The 20,317-nt window shown below is 41.9% G+C and overlaps 1 protein-coding gene across 4 annotated transcripts; it reads left to right on the forward strand.

Moving 5' to 3' along the window:
* Positions 1 to 10,723: 10,723 nt before the first annotated feature.
* LOC109742828 (protein SEMI-ROLLED LEAF 2) lies at positions 10,724 to 19,667 on the forward strand. 4 transcript variants are annotated; one of them, XM_020301923.4, is made up of 20 exons: positions 10,724 to 11,050; positions 11,156 to 11,323; positions 11,616 to 11,690; positions 11,800 to 11,915; positions 12,031 to 12,142; positions 12,286 to 12,408; positions 12,517 to 12,564; positions 12,928 to 13,130; positions 13,714 to 13,910; positions 14,323 to 14,603; positions 14,782 to 14,931; positions 15,140 to 15,538; positions 16,499 to 16,648; positions 16,883 to 16,958; positions 17,044 to 17,168; positions 17,825 to 18,016; positions 18,160 to 18,300; positions 18,463 to 18,597; positions 18,993 to 19,193; positions 19,269 to 19,667. In XM_020301923.4, exons 2-20 carry the CDS (start codon positions 11,189 to 11,191, stop codon positions 19,392 to 19,394), a joined length of 2,985 nt encoding a protein of 994 aa, XP_020157512.1. In that variant the 5' UTR covers positions 10,724 to 11,050; positions 11,156 to 11,188; the 3' UTR covers positions 19,395 to 19,667. The 4 variants fall into 4 exon arrangements, with proteins under 4 accessions (XP_020157512.1, XP_020157514.1, XP_020157513.1 ...); XM_020301925.4 differs by having other exon boundaries at positions 15,143 to 15,538; XM_020301924.4 differs by having other exon boundaries at positions 10,789 to 11,050; positions 11,163 to 11,323.
* The last annotated feature ends 650 nt before the right edge of the window (positions 19,668 to 20,317 follow it).

Consider the following 20,317-nt stretch of genomic DNA (forward strand, 5'->3'; position numbering starts at 1 on the left):
CGGGCAAGTAACATACTGATGGACAAAGGGAATTGCGTATGTTGTCATAACGGTTCGACCGATAAAGATCTTCGTAGAATATGTAGTAGCCAATATGGGCATCTAGGTTCCTCTATTGGTTATTGACCGGAGAGGTGTCTCGGTCATGTCTACATAGTTCTCGAACCCGTAGGGTCAGCACGCTTAACGTTCGATGACGACATAGTATTATATGAGTTATGTGATTTGGTGACCGAATGTTGTTCGGAGTCCCGGATGAGATCAAGGACATGACGAGGAGTCTCGAAATGGTCGAGAGGTAAAGATTGATATATAGGACGATGGTATTCGGACACCGGAAGTGTTTCGGGGGGTACCGGGTACTTATCGGGTCACCAGAAGGGGTTCCGGGCACCCCCGACAAAAGATATGGGCCTTATGGGCCAAGAGGGGAAACACACCAGCCACAAGGGGCTGGTGCGCCCCCCATATGGGCCGGCCTAAGGAGGATAAGGAAAGGGGGGAGGGGAAGGAAAGTGTCAATACATGGCAGGAGGGCGCGGCTAGGGCAGGAGCCCTAGGGCCAGTCGGCCACCTATGTGGTGCGCCAGGCTGCCTCCCCTCCCCCTCCCACCTGTATATATGTGGGAGGGGGGCGCCTAGCACACACGAGACAATTGTCTAGCCATGCGCGGCGCCCCCCTCCACCGTTTACACCCCCGATCATATTTTCGTAGTGCTTAGGCGAAGCCCTGCGGAGATCACTTCACCATCACCGTCACCATGCCATCGTGCTGACGAAACTCATCTACTACCTCGATGTCTTGCTTTATCAAGAAGGCGAGGGATGTCACCGAGCTGAACGTGTGCAGAAAACGCGGAGGTGCCGTGCGTTTGGTACTTGATCGATTGACGTGAGAAGAAGTTCGACTACACCAATCGTGTTGTGAAACGCTTCCGCTTACGGTCTACGAGGGTACGTAGACACACTCTCCCTCTCATTGCTATGCATCTCCATGGATAAATCATTGTGTGTGCGTAGAATTTTTTTGTTTTTCCATGCAACGATTCCCAATAGTACCGGTATGTGCAATGATCTAGCGTGACGTGTATAAAAAATATGAACGGTGGCCAAGCCACAAATACTATGCCAACTATATGATCATGCAAAGCAATATGACAATTGATGCGGCTTGAAGCTACATCGGTATTTCCCCAAAGAGGAAGGGATGATGCAGCACAACGATGGTAGGTATTTCCCTCAGTGATGAGACCAAGGTTATCGAACCAGTAGGAGAACCAAGCAACAACACGTAAGCGGCGCCTGCACACAAATAACAAATACTCACAACCCGACATATTAAAGGGGTTGTCAATCCCTTTCGGGTAACGGCGCCGGAAATTGGCAAACGGACGTGAATAAATTGTAGTAGCTTGATAAATCGAACGCCAAATAAAATAAATAAGAATAAATTGCAGCAAGGTATTTTTGTATTTTTGGTTTAATAGATCTGAAAATATAAGCAAAGGAAAAATAGATCGCAGAGGCAAATAATATGAGAAAGAGACCCGGGGGCCGTAGGTTTCACTAGTGGCTTCTCTCGAGAAAAATAAACGGTGGGTAAACAAATTACTGTTGGGCAATTGACAGAACTTCAAATAATCATGACGATATCGAGGCAATGATCATTACATAGGCATCACGTCCAAGATTAGTAGACCGACTCCTGCCTGCATCTACTACTATTACTCCACACATCGACCGCTATCCAGCATGCATCTAGTGTATTAAGTTCATGGAGAAACGGAGTAATGCAATAAGAACGATGACATGATGTAGACAAGATCTATTTATGTAGAAACAGACCCCATCGTTTTATCCTTAGTAGCAACGATACATATGTGTCAGTTCCCCTTCTGTCACTGGGATCAAGCACCGTAAGATCGAACCCACTACAAAGCACCTCTTCCCATTGCAAGATAAATAGATCAAGTTGGCCAAACAATACCCAAATATCAGAGAAGAAATACGAGGCTATAAGCAATCATGCATATAAGAGATCAAAGAAACTCAAATAACTTTCATGGATAAAAAGGTAGATTTGATCATAAACTCAAAGATCATCCGATCCCAACAAACACACCACAAAAAGAGTGACATGATATGGATCTCCAAGAGAACATTGTATTGAGAATTAAACGAGAGAGAGGAAGCCATCTAGCTACTAACTACAAACCTGAAGGTAAAGAACTACTCACGCATCATCGGAGAGGCACCAATGGAAGTGGTGAACCCCTTCGTGATGGTGTCTAGATTGGATCTGGTGGTTCTGGACTCTGCGGCGGCTGGAATTGATTTTCGTCGACTCCCCTAGGGTTTCTGGAATATTGGGTATTTATAGAGTAAAGAGGCGGTCCGGGGGCACCCGAGGTGGGCACAACCCACCAAGGCGCGCATGTGCCTCCAAGCGCGCCCTGGTGGGTTGTGCTCCCCTCGGAGCAGCCCCCAGGTGCTTCTTCGGCCCATTGGTTGTCTTCTGGTCCAGAAAAAGTTTCGCTGTGTTTGGACTCCGTTTGGTATTGATTTCCTGCGATGTAAAAATATGCAAAAAAACATCAACTGGCGCTTGGCACTATGTCAATAGGTTAGTACCAATCAATGATTTAAATGGGCTATAAAATGATTATAAAACATCCAATATTGATAATATAACAGCATGGAACAATAAAAAATCATAGATACGTTGGAGACGTATCAACAATGATGATATGTGTCATAATGAAAGGAAGAGTGGAAGTTGCATGGCAATATAACTCGGAATGGCTATGGAAATGCCATAATAGGTAGGTATGGTGGCTGTTTTGAGGAAGATATAAGGAGGCTTATGTGTGAGAGAGCGTATCATATCATGGGGTTTGGATGCATCGGCGAAGTTTGCATCACAACTCAAGGTGAGTAAGGGCAATGCACGGCACCGAAGAGGCTAGCAAAATGCGGAAAGGTGAGAGTGCGTATAATCCATGGACTCAACATTAGTCATAAAGAACACACATACTTATTGCAAAAGTTTATTAGCCCTCGAAGAAAAGTACTACTACGCATTATCCTAGGGGGATAGATTGGTAGGAAAAGACCTTCGCTCATCCGCAACCGCCACTCATAAGGAAGACAATCAATAATAAATCATGCTCCAATTTCATAGCATAACGAGAGACCATACGTGCATGCTTCGGGGATCACAAACCTTAACACAAATATTTTTACTAAACCACAATTACTCACTAGAATGACTCTATAATATCACCATTTTTATATCTCGAAACAAATGCAAGGAATCAAACTTCTCGTATATTCAATGATCTTCATGAAAGTTTTATTATATCCCTCTTGAATACCCATCATATTAGGACTAAATTCATGACTTAAGCAAATTGCCATACTATTTATAAGACTCTCAAAATGTTATAAGTTAAGCATGAGAGTTGATCAATTTCTTCAAAATATAACCACCGACGTGCTCTAAAAATATAAGTTAAGCACTCGAGCAACTACCTAGCTCAAAAGATATAAGTAAAGCACATAGAGTATTCTAATAAATTCACGATTAATGTGTGTCCCTCTCAAAAGGTGTGTCCAGCAAGGATGATTGTTGCAAACTAAAAAGCAAATAAAGCAAAGACTCATATAATACAAGACGCTCCAAGCAAAACACATATCATGTGGTGAATTATATAGCCTCAATTAATTTACCGATGGATTGTAGACAAAACAGGGGATGCCATCCGGGGCATCCCTAAGCTTAGATGCTTGATTGTCCTTGAATATTACCTTGGGACGCCATGGACATCACCAAGCTTAGGCTCTTGCCACTCCTTATTCCTTAGCCCATCGAAATTTCACCCAAAACTTAAAAAACTTCACAACACAAAACTCAACAGAAAACTCATGAGATCCGTTAGTATAATAAAGCAAATCACCACCTTTAGGTACTGTTGTAAACTCATTCCAATTTATATTTGCATTATATCTACTGTATCCTAACTTCTCCATGGTTCATACCCCCCCCCCCCCGATACTACCCATAGATTCATCAAAATAAGCAAACAATGCATAGAAAACAGAATCTGTCAAAAACAGAACAGTCTGTAGTAATCTGGACTTTAGCCAAACTTCTGTAACTCCAAAAATTCTAAGAAATTAGGAAAGCATGGGAAATTTGTATATAAATCTTGTGTAGAAAAATTCAGATCAAAAGCACGTTTCGGTGAATTTACAAAATTCAAGAATTGAGCGCAAAAGTTTCTGTTTTTCAGCAAAATCAAACCAACTATCACCCAAAATCATCCCAAAGGTCTTACTTGGCACAAAAACTAATTAAAATAATAAAACATAATCATAACAGAAGTATAATTGCATATTTATTGAAAAGAAGAAGAAAAACAAAAACATAAAATAAAATTGGGTTGCCTCCCAACAAGCACTATTGTTTTACGCCCCTAGCTAGGCATAATGCATAGATCTAGGTATTGTCATCTTTCGTATTCAATCCATAAGTGACCCCCATAATAGATTCATATGGCAACTTAATTTTCTTTCTTGGAAAGTGTTCCATGCCCTTCCTTAATGGAAATTGAAATCTAATGTTTCCTTCTTTCATATCAATAATTGCACCAATCATTCTAAGGAAAGGTCTACCAAGAATTATGGGGCATGTAGGATTGCAATCAATATCAAGCACAATAAAATCTACGGGCACATAGTTCCTATTTGCAGTAATAAGAACATCATTAATTCTTCCCATTTGTTTCTTAACAGTGGAATCTGATAAGTGCAAATTGAAAGAACAATCATCAAGTTTGTGGAAACCTAGCACATCACATAAGGTTTTTGGAATAGTGGAAACGCTAGCACCCAAATCACACAAAGCATTGCACTCATAATCTGTAATCATAATTTTAATGGTAGGTTTCCATTCATCATAAAGCTTTCTAGGGATTGAAACTTCCAACTCAAGTTTTTCTTCAAAAGATTTCATCATAGCATCAATGATATGTTTAGTAAAAGCCTTATTTTGATTATAAGCATGAGGTGAATTAAGCATAGATTATAACAAGGAAATACACTCAATCAATTTTTTTATTAAATTCCTTGAAAATCAAAAGAGTGGGCTCATCACTAGTTAAAGTTTTGACCTCGCCAAACCCACTTTTATCAACTTTTTCATTAAGATCTTCACCCTCCAAATTATTGGGACGCCTTCTAGATAAAGTTGACTCCTCTCCAGTCCCTTCTTTATCAAGTTTTATATTAGCAAACAAAGATTTAATAGGAGTCACACCAATCACTTTAAGATCTTCATCAAGATTATCGCGAAAACTAGAAGAACATACTTTTTCTAGCCATTCTCTCTTAGATCACATCCTAGTGATTCTCTCCCTACATTCATTAATAGAAATTTTGGATTGGTTTTAGAGACTCATTAATATCAAGCTTGAGCGGCATATATCTAATCTTAAAGGAATCAATCTCATGAGAAACTCTATCAACGTTTCTAGCCAAATAATCAATCTTAAGCAATTTTTCTTCTACCATAGCATTGAAAATCTTTTGGGAGTTAATAAAATCTTTAATATTATTCTCAAGATCAGAGGGTATCTTATTATAATTTCCATAAGAATTGCTGTAGGAATTACCATAATTATTAGAGGAATTACTAGGAAACGGTCTAGGATTAAAATTACCTCTATACGCGTTATTACCAAAATTGTTCCTACCAACAAAATTCACATCCATAGATTCATTATTATTCTCAATCAAAGTAGACAAAGGCATATCACTAGGATCAATAGGATCACTCTTGCTAGCAATCAATTTCATAAGTTCATTCATCTTTCCACTCAAAGTATTAATTTCTTCAATAGCATGCACTTTTTACTAGTAGAAGATCTTTCGGTATGCCACTGAGAGTACTTTGCCATAATATTATCTAGGAATTTAGTAGCTTCTCCTAATGTGATTTTCATAAAAGTACCACCCGTAGCGAGATCTAAAAGATTTCTAGATGCAAAATTCAATCCAACATATTTTTTGTATGATCATCCATAAACTTAAACCATGAGTAGGGCAATTTCTTATCATTAATTTCATCCTCTCCCATGTTTGTGCAACATGTTCATGATCAAGTTGCTTAAAATTCATAATATCGTTCCTAAGAGAAACGATCTTAACAGGAGGAAAAATACTTGGAAATAAAAGCATCCTTACACTTATTCCATGAATCAATATATACTATCTTTAGGCAAGGATGAGAACCAAGTTTTAGCACAATCTCGTAGTGAGAATGGAAATAGATTCAATTTAACAATATGATTATCCACATCTTTTTTATTTTGCATATCACACAATCCAACGAAATTATTAATATGGGATGCAACATCTTCATTAGGACTATCAGAAAATTGTTCTTTCATAACAAGATTCAACAAAGCGGCATTAATTTCATAAGATTCCGCACTAGTGGCGGGGGCAATGGGAGTACTAATAAAATCATCATTATTAGTGTTGGAAAAATCACACAACTTAGTATTTTCTTGAGACATCGTGACAGAGCAAGTAATCTAGCACACAAGCAAACAGAAAGCAAATGAAAAAACAAACAAAAAGAAGGCAAATATTTTTGTATTTTTCTAAAAAAGTTTCAGAAGTGGGGGAGAGGAAAACAAGAGGCAAATGACAAATGGTGTAAATGCAAGAGATGAGAGTTTATGATGGGTACTTGGTAGGCTTGATGTAGATCCTCCCCGACAACGGCGCTAGAATTTCTTCCTGATACTTGTTGAGCTTGCGTTGGTTTTTCCCTTGAAGAGGAAAGGGTGATGCAGCAAAGTAGAGATAAGTATTTTCCTCAGTTGAGAACCAAGGTATCAATCTAGAAGGAGGAACACACAAGTCACCAATGAGTGTACCTACACAAACAAACAAATACTTGCACCCAACACGATAAAGGGGTTGTCAATCCCTTCACGGTTACTTGCAAGGATGAGATATGATAGTGATAGATATAAAAGATAAGTAAAAGTGCAAAATAAGATAAAGGTAAATAAATTGCAGCAAGGTATCTTTGGGTTTTGGTTTTATAGATATGAAAATAATATGGTAAAAGGTAGACCCGGGGCCATAGTTTTCATTAGAGGCTTCTCTCTTGAAAGAAATTAAGCATACGGTGGGTAAACAAATTATTGCTGGGCAATTGATAGAAAAGCGAATAATTATAACGATATCCAAGGCAATGATCATGTATGTAGGAATCACATCCGTGACAAGTAGACCGACTCCTGCCTGCTTCTACTACTGTTACTCCACACATCGACTGCTATCCAGCATGCATCTAGTGTATTAAGTTAACAAGAATGGAGTAACACCTTAAGCAAGATGACATGATGTAGAGGAATAGATCTAATCAATATGAACAAAACCCATCTTTTTATCTTTAGTGGCAACAATACAAATACGTGTCATGTCCCCTTCTGTCACTCGATATAAGCACCGCAAGATTGAACCCACTACAAAGCACCTCTCCCATTGGAGGGAAAATCAATCTAGTTGGCCAAACCGAATCAATAGATCGGAGAGAAATACAAAGCTATCTTAATCATGCATAAAAGAGTTCATAAAAGACTCAAATAATATTCATAGATAATCAGATCATAAACCCACAATTCATAGGATCTCAACAAACACGCAGAAAAGAAGATTACATCGAATAGATCTCCAAGAACATCGAGGAGAACATTGTATTGAAGATTAAAGAGAGAGAGGGGGTCATCTAGCTACTAGCTATGGACCCGTAGGTCTGCGGTAAACTACCCACACATCATTGGAAGGGCAACAAGGTTGATGTAGAAGCCCTCCGTGATCGAATCCCCCTCCCGGGGAGTACCGGAAAAGGCCCCAAGATGGGATCTCACGAGGACAGAAACTTGCGGCGGCGGAAAAGTATTTTTGGTGTGCCCTCTGGTCTACGGGGAATATTTGGGTATTTATAGAAGAAGAATTAGGGCTAGAGGTGCCACAGGGGGCCCACAAGCCTGGGGGCGCGCCCTCCGAGCTTGTCGTGGCCTCGTGGCTCTTCTGGCCTCCTTCCGAAGCTTCCAGGGTGTCTTTTGGTCCAAGAAAAATCGTCAACAAGGTTCGTTCCTTTTGATATTGATTTTCTATAAAGACAAAAACAAGGAAAAAAACAGCAACTAGCACTGGACACTAGGTTAATAGGTTATTCCCAAAAAATGATATAAAATAGCATCATAATGCATATAAAATATCCAAGATTGATAATATAATAGCATAGAACAATAAAAAATTATAGATACGTTGAAGATGTATCAGAGCATATTGTACCATGTGACCTCACACACCATGGCGAACGACAAACGGGGGAAGAAAAGAGGAAAATATGGAGCAACTAGTTTTGGTCCTTGCCGCCCGGCTTTAATAGGTGCTGGTAGGCTCCTCGGGCGGCGCACCGACCAACATGCCTTGAATGTGGGCAGGAAACTGGTGAGCTCCGATTTGGTTTTCTGTGGGTTCAGATTGTCAATCTGGCGTGACAAATGCGTCTGAGCTGCCTCAAATCCTTTCCACACCTGAACTGAGTTTGGGGGTGCAGACAACTTAGATATTAGACATGTGAGTTAGGAATGAGGCCCGGCTGAATACATTTATGGGTCTTGTCCAAACTGTTAGAGCACCTACAACCGGACCCCTCATATTACCCCCACACGTCGGACGGCCTGGTCAGTGACCAATCACTTTTTTGCGACGCAACCAAACCTCTCAAACTAGCCCTATGCGTCCGAGCTGTCCGACACCCCCATACCCAACCCATATGTGGGGTGAATATGAGGAGGATTGGACACGTCCGCCACATCAGATCTGGTCTAGCTTGTCCCATAAATACTCCATTGGACCAAACCCTAGTCAAAGTCCACACCCTCGACCACTCTGCTTCGTTTCCACTGCTCGTCTCCTCGTTTCCCCTCTCCTCCACCATGTCCGGCTCCGCCAACCAATCTGGTAGCGCATCCGACAGTGAGTCTGATCCGTCGACTGGGAAGGGTTCTTGAAGGAGGACTGAAGAAATAAAGGGTGTACCAGTCAGTCCGTGGTCGTATACAGTGCCAAATTTGAAAATCGTGATTGTATATGCTCTTACTTGGAACAAATGGGACGGAATGAGTATCTGATTCGATTGAAGATGTTCTAACCTATATCTTCTATACTTATAGTAGTAGTACTTAAATAGTTGCTACGCGTTGGTGGTGGATCTTTTAAAAAGATTCGCTGCCTCGCGAGCCGTGGGATCTGACACAAACAAGAGGCCAAATGTCTTACTTTATTTTGCAACAGAGGTCTTATTGCGGAAACATTTACAACAGAGGTTATGTTATAGTTTTTTTGCAACATAGGTTATGTTGCGGATTTTTTTTGCAACATAGATCGGGTTGCAGAATGTTTTTCCTGTCTTCACTTTTTTTTCCAACAATGGTGATGTGGCGGGAGAACTTTGGCAACATATGTAATGTTGCAGAAAAATTTAAAACTGAAAATGTGCATAAACATTGATGTTGTTGCCTGTGTCGAGCGCATCGTCGCTGGCCTCAGTAGAGCAATAGCGCTGCCGCTCCCGCTATTTCAGAAGCACGCCGGGGAGAACCACCACCACCACCACCACCGGCGACCGCCACCGCCTACCACTTATGCCAGCTACAGGAGCAGAGAGAAAGGAATGTCTCGATCCATACAGAGGCCGGTCGCAGCCGGCGGAAATCCCACCATCGTCACCGCCGCGGGGGTCTGCCGGGTTGCCTCATAGGCCTACGCTGCCGCCCTCCCTAGTCCCAGCTGCCGACACCCTCCGTAGTCCCAGCCGCTGCAGGATCTAACCCCTCGTCGATTTGCAACAAGAGGCTAGTTGCATAACCCCTTTATAAAACAATGGACGAGTTGCAGAACGTTGACACATAGGGGTTGGTTCCTAACCGTCTGATTAATAGCCCATCCAATGAACACGGAGGTGGCGGACGCTCACGCAGGATCGATCGGTTGAAGAGAATCATTTTCCACTTAAATAAGGCTAGTCCCGATGATTTTATGTTAGACAGAGATTAATTAAGAAGAGAGTTATGACTTTGTCTTTTACGGTGGTTAATTAAGAAGAGAGATTCTGATAAAGTCACCACTAGCCATATGTGGTTAAAAAAACAAAGCATATTAAATGAGAGATAACCCTCCATTGTTAAGAATCCTATCTTCCTGAAGAAGCCTCGGATACAATCAAAATCCAAACCCAACGCCTTGTCATGTGCGTCACTGTGAGGGTGCTTGGATCCAAGGGACTTATTTTAGTCTGACTAAAAATAGTCTCTTTAAGAGGTTAAAGTTCCAAGCACCCCTCACTAAAGAGGAGCTAAAACTAGTCTTGAGACTAAATTTTTTTAGTGAGGAGTACCCCTACTAAAATGTGGATTAGTCCTCTCTCCTCATTTAACTTCTCTCCTTTAACACATGCAAGTTCTGGATTGAAGAGTTTGAAGGATAATAAATGCTCATTAACTTGATTTTAATCTCTTTAGTATTTGAAACCAAGCATGGGTGAGGCTAGGAAGTTTTAGTCCCACTACTTTTAGTCACACAAAGTCTAAAACGTATCAAACACCCTGTGTTGGGCAGGCTGGCGGGTGGGCGTGGAAAGCCGTCGTCAATCCTCGCCGAGCACAGGAGAAAAGGCTGCTCCAATTGGCCCTGCCACCGAGGCCGCGGTCACGTGAAGCCCCTCTTCTGCCTTTCCTCCTCTTTCCCCACTCCCCACTCCCCCCCAACACACCAAAATTTCCCCTTCGCTCGTCTCCGCCATGCCTGGACTCTCCTGACCTAGCTAGCCGTGGCGTGCCCCACAACCCCTCCGCCCCTCTCGCGCGCGTCGCCATTACTCTTCTCCCTCGTCGCGGCATCGCGTGCCTCCACCCCGTCCGCAACCTCCGCCCGTTGGTTGGGTTTGGAGGTAACTTGGAGGTATGTTTCCGTCCAGCGATTAATAGTTAAGAAATCCCACTGAACTCCACAATGCGCACGCGGCACGCCGTCTAGATCCGCCACTGACCCAGCCGGTTGCTCCAGCGTCCAGCGTCCAGCCTCCGCGGGCCGCCGAAGATGGGCTTCATGGGGGCGAAGCTGTTCCCGTCGTGCGAGAGCATGTGCGTCTGCTGCCCGGCGCTGCGCCCGAGCTCGCGCCGCCCCGTCAAGCGGTACAAGAAGCTGCTCGCTGAGATATTCCCCAAGACGCCTGTAAGTGCCCGCTTGTCGCTATTGTTGGCCGGCCTGGTTGGTTGCTGCTGCGGTCGTTGAATATGCTGTGCTGTGCTGTCTTCGATCTATAAGTGGAGTAATCCACATGTTCCTTAAACATGCTCCACAGAACGTGGCCATGTCACATGGTTATCTTCTGCCACTGTGTAATTGTTTTTTGCAGAATGCAGCTTCCGCTGTTGCTTGCAAAGGACACACTAATGCTCACACATACTTGATACTTCAGTATTAGGGCGTATAGTTGCTCATAGAGTAGAGTTTACCTTTGCAGGAGGGTCCCCCAAATGAGAGGAAAATCATGAAGTTATGCGAGTATGCTGCCAAGAATCCCCTGCGCATTCCAAAGGCATGTGACCTTTGCATCATGCTTTCTCACGTTTCATTGCTAGAATATTCGTTAGGAGTCTTTGGTTAATCAATATTCAGTAGGTTTCTCTTCACTGCATGCTTGTCAGATTGCCAAGTTTCTGGAACAGAGGAGTCGCAAGGAGCTGCGCGCTGCTCATTTGAACTATGTCAAGATAATCACTGAAGCATACAGCAAGCTACTCTTCATTTGTAAGGAGCAGATGTGAGTTTCTGAGATTCTTGGCTGCCACTCACGTTTTCTATTTGAAAATGTTAATGGTTTCTGATGAAGCTTCGTGGCTAAAAAGTTATGTTACTGTGTGCATGTGATGGTATAGGGCATATTTTGCCATCAGCCTGGTGAACGTCCTTACCGACCTTCTGGAAAGCAAGCAGGAGAACATTCATATCCTTGGATGTCAAACTTTAGCGAGGTTTATTTACAGCCAGGTGGGCATTATGATGGATCAGACATGCTTAGAGTTATAAACATTGCATTTCAATCTGTTCCTCCTAATCATGAAAGGCTACTACTCGAGTCACTTTATTTTTTTTAGTTATGTATGACATTCACTATGTTGTCACATTCACAGGTAGACAACACATATGCACGAAATATTGAGAGCTTGGTCCACAAAGTGTGCACACTTTCACGGCAACAGGGAGTGGAGCATAGTCTTCTGCGTGCAGCAAGCCTACAGTGTCTCTCAGCAATGGTAAATGTGGCTTTGCAGCTCTCTTTCTTCATTTCTGTTATCTTCTTCACATTTCAAGGTAATTTGTTTGAATGTCCAGTTCAGTTAACTATTGTAATACTCGTGCAGATCTGGTTTATGAAGGAGCATTCATACATATTTGCTGATTTTGATGAGGTAACTACAATCAGTTCTTTTAGTTGCATTGCTCCATTGGTCATTACTTGTGGCTGTGGAGAATCAAAGGAGATTAAGCTTGTTTCTTGGACAGTTGAGTTCCAAATTGCTCAACCTGGTTGCTTGCTTAGTTGCTCGTTTGCACCAGGTTATTACCAATAGAATGCTTGTGTGGTCATAAAGAACACCATTATTTATCTTGTCTTCTGCAGACTGCAAATGTTGTTGACTTATCCAGTTTTTTAATGATTTCTGTTTTGACTTCTAGTAAAATGGTTATATCATGGCACATAAGAACTTTTATATTTCTCAAGTTTAATGCAATGATGGATGTTGACAATCTAACTCTCTTTGACGTGACAGATGGTGCAGTCGGTCTTGGAAAATTATAGGATGGATGGAACTGCTGGTGGTGATGATGACAGACATGCATCACAGCATAACTGGGTTGATGAAATAGTCAGGCGTGAGGGAAGAGCTGGTTTAGGTGGAGGTAATGATGTAAATTTCTGTGGTGCAACAACTACTAGACTGCGATCAGCAAGGGACTCTTCAGCACTGACCAGGTGAAGTGTCATTCTCATTCATATATACCCGCTATAGCACTTTTTCTTTTCCCTAAATTTTGTGCAGAAAAAAAAAGCATGCTGGTGCACATCATACACACTTTTACTGCATTGCAACTTTTCAGTTCATTTTAGTTCTGTATGGTGTCTAGCAATAGTGCATGTCATTCCTTTTCATACTTTGAAGGGTACATACATGCTAGAAGCCTATAACCGAGGTTCAGATACCACACTTAAAAAGTGTAGGTGTCTTTCAACTTCTATTGACAACTTATTTGTATGGCTAGTGTGACCTTGCTATCAAGTACATGCACATTGCACTGGAGATGCAGAAAAAGAGCACGAAACATTGAGAAGAAAATTTCCTTTTGAAGCATAGCAGATTATAATATAAATAAGTCAAGTATGTTTTTTCGCTGTTTAATCCATCAATCAAGGGATGAATGGTAACTTGGCACCAGAAGTAATGGCCTTGAGAATGACCGTCCAACCTATATTCTGTGACATGTTTGATGCTGCTTCTTTTTAATATTCGAGCTCAGATGAACCCAACATATTATGATTCATTTGAATGACTATGCAGGGAGGAGCGTGAATCTCCAGAAGTATGGTCCCATATTTGTGTTCAGAAGCTTGTGGAACTGGCCAAAGAGAGTACAACTATGCGACGCATCCTTGATCCAATGTTTTCTTACTTTGATATGAAGAAACAATGGGCTCCTCGGCATGGATTAGCTTTGCTTGTCTTGTCTGATATGTCTTACCCAGAGAAGAGTTCAGGTAAATTTTTGTTCCCAAGAAGATTTTGAATTTTGAACTATCAATCAAAATAGTAAAAATACGTAGGTCATGTTATGCTATACATGAGCTTTCTATTTATTCTTCTAATTACATGGCATGCTATGAAGATCCTTTTCTTTCTAGTAATAGATAAAGTGTCGTCAATTTTCTTGCTGTTCCATTCTTCCAATCTATTTAGTTATCTTTGAGCAAACACTATGTTTGGCGTTTTCAATTGTTGAATGTATTATAAGTCTTCTTATATTGTTGTGATTGCTCGTTTCTCGGTAGATCGTGACCCATTTTCTGATGGAATACATTTGCAGTCCACAGTGCACTTTCCTTTCCTGTTTGCAACATATTTAAGGTGTTTCCTTGTCTGCTAAAGTGCTAATACATTTGTTTCTCATAGGCAACGAACAATTGATTTTGACTACTGTCATCCGTCATCTGGACCACAAGAATATTTTGCATTGTCCTCAGACTAAATCTGATATTATTCAGACAGCAACATCTTTGGCACGGCAGCTGCGATCACGAGGAGTTTCTCCTGAACTTGCAGTAGCAGGTGACTTGTGCAGGCACTTGAGGAAAACACTAGAGGCCATGGAGTCAGCCAGTGTTGCAGAGCTGAGCTTGAATGAGTCTCTTCAAAATTTCCTGGAGGGCTGTCTTGTTGAAGTCGTAAGAGGAGTATGTCCCACACTATTCCAGTTACACGCTAACATTTGTTAACTGCCATGGATGTTTTTAGTGCATCTTTCTTAGAAATCTGCAACTGCGAGAGCTTTGACGCTGAAGAGTCACACTAGTATATAGTTTTATACATACATTCCCTTCACTTTTGTTAATTTTTTGGAACTTCTTATAGGTTAAAGATGTGCGCCCACTTTATGACATGATGGCAATTACATTGGAGAATTTGCCTTCTATTCCTGCTGTTGCTAGAGCAACTATTGGAAGTTCGCTGATACTTTGCCACATAATCTCTTTGACATCAGTATCTTCGGACGCTCCTATGGTCAGTTCTGAATTTATACTATGCACTCATCAAATAATTTCTAAATTAATAAAGAGTGGTGTGATGAAGTTCAGAAACTGCGTATTCTCTTCTTCACATCAAATAATTTATTGCACTGCATGCTGTTCATCGTTTGCAGAATTCTACTCCGTGATCAGTTGGCTACTTCTGCCATTCTTTGCTGAGTTTTTAATCTAACTCTTCGTAGCAGGTGTTTCCGGAAGCACTCCTCCAGCAGATATTGAGATCCATGGTACATCCAGATGCAGACACTCGTGTGGGGGCGCACCACATATTTTCTGCTGTAATTGTCCGAGGCCCAAGCCATCAGAGGGGTGATTCAGAGTACCTATTTGCAACAAAAAAGTGTCAATCTCGATCACCATCAGTGTTTTCTTCAGCTACTGCTCTACTTGAGAAGTTAAGGAGAGAGAAAGAATGCTTAGGTTCAGATAAGCCTGGACATATGATGCATGATGATGGGAAGGAAAGAAACACCCATGAAGAGGATAATAAGCATGTTTGGGCACGAAAAAGCCCGGCTTATTTTTCAAAGTTGGTCTTTTCTTTCGTCGATCGATGGGCAACACTAGCTAGTTCTGCTGAGGTAACCCAGTCCTGCCCCATCCCCACCTCACCCCTGCAAGGTTCCTTGTTTTGTTGCGATGTATTACCTCCGTTCCATATTAGTTCACGCTCAAATGTATCTAGACGTATTTCAGTGCTACATACATCTGTTTGGGCGTCAACTAATATGGAACGGAGGGAGTATATATTTTTGGGTCTGGTTGGATCACTTGGGCCTCGTTTGGTTGCTGTGGATCCCCCAGGGATCCCGGCCTTTATCCAGGGGGCAAAGCCCACGCAGAAATTGTCCCCGGGAGAGAGAAGCCCAACATTTGGATGACCCAGCCCACGGGGCATGCCGGCCCTAACCCCTCTATTTTCCCGGGTGCAGTTTCCAGGCCTCCGCACTCGTGGAATTTCCCACGATTCTCTTCTCACGCGCAGTCGTTGTTCGTGACGCCCGCTTCCTTTGTTCATCTCCCCCGGTCCAGTTTCTTTCCTCTTACTCAAAAAAATCTCCCCCGGTCCAGCTGGCAGCTGTTGCCATTTGGTCACATGAATTGAGGGATATTTCCCCCACAAGAGGAGGGGATCGTACATACGCCCTGAATTCCCCCGAGGTGGTTAGCTGCCCTTGGTTTGTTCCCTCCGTCAACCAAATGAGCCCTTAGACTACCCATAGTGGGGAGTAACTTAGACTAGTAACATGCTATGTTACTAGTCTATGTTACTATATAGTGGGGCATAACATATGTGTGGTGTCATGCAACATTTCATTTATTAGGTTGTAGACTCATCTTGGCTTGGTATGTGTGATGTTACTCATTGTGTGAGTAACTAGCTATGTTACTCAATTTATTTCTCTCTTCATTAATTAGCTGCCACATTATCTTTTTTGCTTAGGTGTCATCTATGTTACTCCCACTATGGGTAGTCTTAGAGGGATACACAACTCATTGATCATGATTACTGAAGAAAAAACTTTTGACCCATCTTCCAGGAAACCAAAATCGTCCTGTTAACTGAAGATCAAACAAATCAATTGCTGTCTGCGTTTTGGATACAGGCCAATCAGACCGATAACACTCCTTTTAATTATGAGGCCATTGGTCATTCATACAGCCTCACTGTTCTTTCTTCCCGCCTTAAGGTACGAGTTCCTTTTTAAACCGTATCTTTTAAGTTTTCAAGTATACCCATGAAGAGTTTATCAAGTGATTCTCATTTTCCTCATTTTTGGATAGCACTTTTCTTCCATAAAGAGATACTTAGTCATGTCAATCTCTTTATGCTGCAAGAAATATATCCTTGCATACTATCGAAGTTCTCATTATCTTGGCTAAGTAAAATTTCCCATGTTGAAATAGTGGTTTTGGTGCTGCAGAATTCAAGCAACAGTAATAACATTCAGTTCTTCCAGTTGCCTCTGTCCCTCCGAAGTATTGCTTTAACTCCAAGTGGTAGGATCTGCATAATGAAATTTATGATCACATGTTTCCGCATCCGCATCATGAAGTTCACTCGTCTTATATGCAATTTTTCCAGGAGGCCTGCCCCCTTCTTGCCAACGGTCTATTTTTTCCTTAGCAACGAGTATGCTGGCTTTTGCTGGAAAAGTCTGTCATATTGTTGAATTGGCAGAGTTGCTAAGGTGTTTTACCTCATCCAATGTAAGTACTCTGTTGTAGTACAGAAACTATTAAGATACCTCTGTTTTGTTTTTTCATGTGAAACTTTACTTCAGTTTTCTCAAAAGAAGAAGTATTACCTCTAAGGTGTTTTACATTATCTGGTGTAAGTTCTAGTACATATGCTAATAAGATACTCCTATTATGTTTCTGCATGTGAAACTGTACTTCAGTTTTATATCTAAATAAAAGTATTACTTCTAAGGTACTCCCTCCGTCCCAAAATAAGTGTCGCTGATTTAGTACAACTACTAAATCAGCGACACTTATTTTGGGACGGAGGGAGTATTTTACATTATCTGATGCAAGTCCTAAGTTCTAGTACAGATGCTAATATGATACTCCTATTATGTTTCTTAGGTGAAACTTTACTTTGCTTTTTTTCCAAAAAAAATGTATACTTGCAGTATTTCTTGTGTGCAGCAACGCATGTGTTCATACTAATGTTCATTGGCGTGCCTCACTTTAATGGTAGCTTTCTTGTGGCCTTCTGTGCCCATTGCCCAATTATCTCTTCAATAACTTTTGTTTGTTCTACTCCCTCCGTTCATAAATAAGTGACACTATTTAGCAAATATAAAATTACCTTCAATTTCCTGAACATTTGCTGAAAACTATGTTATCATATTTTTTTGCAGATTGATTCTTATCTAAGAATTGGTGAAGACTTGCAACTCTATGTAAGGTTGCAATCGGATCTTGGCAGCTATGGTTCTGAAAGTGATCAAGACGTTGCTAGGTCTGTACTTTCTGATTGCAGAAAGAAAGTGGGAATAAATGATCAGCAAGTGCTTGATGTGATTGCCTGTGCACTTTCAAATTTAACAGAGGTTAGTCCTGTGAGAATGGTTCAATTTTGTCATCTATTTGCTGTTGACACTGCATTTTATGGCACTAGTGAGATCACATACTGATGCTGTTGAAAGTGAAGGTAACGTACTATTTCCTAATGTTCTTATAACTGCGTTATCAGATGGACAAGGATGCAGTGGCGAAGGAGCTCACAGAGATGTTTACTCCTGAAGAAGTTCCCTTGTTTGGTTCAAATTCAGCCCTTGACTGGGCCAACTTTCATGCGCAGGCATTTTCGGATGAATCCCTTTCTTTTGATGAGGTATGCCACTTACACTAAATGGTCCCTACTAATAGCGCAAATTTCATTAGGTGGTGGCACTTGCAAAAGTTTGCAATACTGCAATGTTCCTTCTTGTACTGTACGTTGCCATCATTAAAATGTATTTTTACATCTTCTCACATGTGTCCTTTTGCATTGTAGGAGTGTTCAAGAACATCTTCGGTAGATGGTGGATTGCATGACTCACCAATTACAAATACTGCTAGCTCCACATCCAAGATTACGCTTCCTCATTCTGCTCCCCGTGTCCTGGGTGTTGGTCAGCTGCTTGAATCGGTGAGTACCTGTTGTGAAATTCAGCTGCTGTTGCACACGGTGACACGGTTTACTACTCGGTTGTTGGCTCATAGTTCTTGTGTGGTACCTGTTGTGAAATACTCCCTCCGTCCCAAAATAAGTCAAGACACTTATTTTGGGACGGAGGGAGTACATGTCACTGTCCTGAACTGACAGTATTGCCGTGAACCAATTGGCTTCTCTGTTAGGGTGATCTTTTTTTTTGAACACCCAATGTTGAGTTCCTGGATCTGCCACTGCCCTAGCCCCTTTTCACTTGCTACCTCTGTTTCAGTGTTCACATTTTCTTGTCTGGTAAAGCTAGTATAACCACAGCAAAACATATACTTCGTTTTTGCATTGAGTTCTGAGTAGTAGACTGTTTCTCTGGTTAGGCGCTGCATGTAGCTGGCCAGGTTGCAGGGTCATCCGTTTCTACCTCCCCCCTCCCATACGGCACAATGACTAGTCAATGTGAGGCCCTGGGATCGGGCACTAGGAAGAAGCTATCAAGCTGGCTCGTGAATGGCCACAACTCGACTCCAGACAATCCTGTGCCAAGCCTTCCCGCTGCCGACCATTTCATCCTTCCTAAGGTATGAAGATTCTACAAAGCCCAACCGGTTTACTCTGAATCTTGTTTTCACTTTTCACTAACAACATTTGTCCAGGTAAATTTGTGTGGCTTCGAGATCAACCGCACGTCATCGGAGCCGTGCTCCATGGTGAAGCTTCCACCGGCTAGCCCATTCGACAACTTCCTGAAGGCAGCTTATCGCACCCCGCAGGAGATGTGATTACCCTTGCGGATCACAGCTAACCGTCGGAAGAAGTGCTAGACTGTAGTATCTAAGCTTTGAACACTGCCTCCTGTCTGCGAGTAACATGGTATCAGTTGTTGTAGCGTATGTATGACCACGTGTATCTATCTATGTACTAAAACGCCTGTAGCGTGTGTGTGATCATGTGCACCGCAGTACTAGATGTCTGTAACCTAGCGTGTCGTGTCTGTTGTCTGTAGCGAGAAGACTTGTGATCGAGACTAATGCCATGATCTGGGCATCTCTCCATTTCTTGTCCGTGTAGTCTAGAACGAGAAACAACAAAGCAAAATACGCCCGTTGAATCGTGGGACGGAGGGAATCACAGATATGCCGCATCACGTATCAGCTACTGCACGTTGTATATTTGAGCAGCAGTCATTTCTGTGTATATGCTGAAATGGGGTTACACAAGTGCAATGCTTTAAACACGATTTTTCGCAATGGTTAAAGAGTATGTGCGAGTTCAGGACATGCTTCATTGATAAACTTTTCCACAACTAATCATGCGCACACAACATGTGGCCAACATAATGACCACAAGAAGCATACGGCTGACGAAGTGTGACAAATTCCCAATTGTGACAATAAACTCAACATGTGTAGAAAGAACTGTAGGTGACTAGCTTTAGTTAACAGCTGACTAAGTAATATTGTTTTTGTTAGAGCGCGACTAAGATTTAAGGTGAGAGGCTTATTTTTTGGATCGGAATATTTAGCGAAGGTCAGATTTTTAGGCAAGGCAAATCGAATGTTTTACATGACAAATTATGTTTGCCGAGGGTGGCAAGTTTAGCTGGCGAGCATGGCAGCCAGAAAATTGCCATGCTCGCCAACTAAAATTTTCATCCTCACACCAACATAAATTGCCATGAGAAACATTTCCCCTTTTTTATTTC

This window comes from Aegilops tauschii, chromosome 4 (assembly GCF_002575655.3).
Source record: "Aegilops tauschii subsp. strangulata cultivar AL8/78 chromosome 4, Aet v6.0, whole genome shotgun sequence".
In the NCBI taxonomy this organism is placed as follows: domain Eukaryota; kingdom Viridiplantae; phylum Streptophyta; class Magnoliopsida; order Poales; family Poaceae; genus Aegilops; species Aegilops tauschii.

Excerpts from the sequence above, each read along its gene's own strand:
- LOC109742828 (XM_020301923.4), top strand. The coding sequence starts at position 11,189 with ATGGGCTTCATGGGGGCGAAGCTGTTCCCGTCGTGCGAGAGCATGTGC. Across the intron at positions 14,604-14,781 it reads TTGTTGAAGTCGTAAGAGGA|GTTAAAGATGTGCGCCCACT; the intron begins GTATGTCCCACA and ends AACTTCTTATAG. Across the intron at positions 18,301-18,462 it reads AATCCCTTTCTTTTGATGAG|GAGTGTTCAAGAACATCTTC; the intron begins GTATGCCACTTA and ends TTTGCATTGTAG.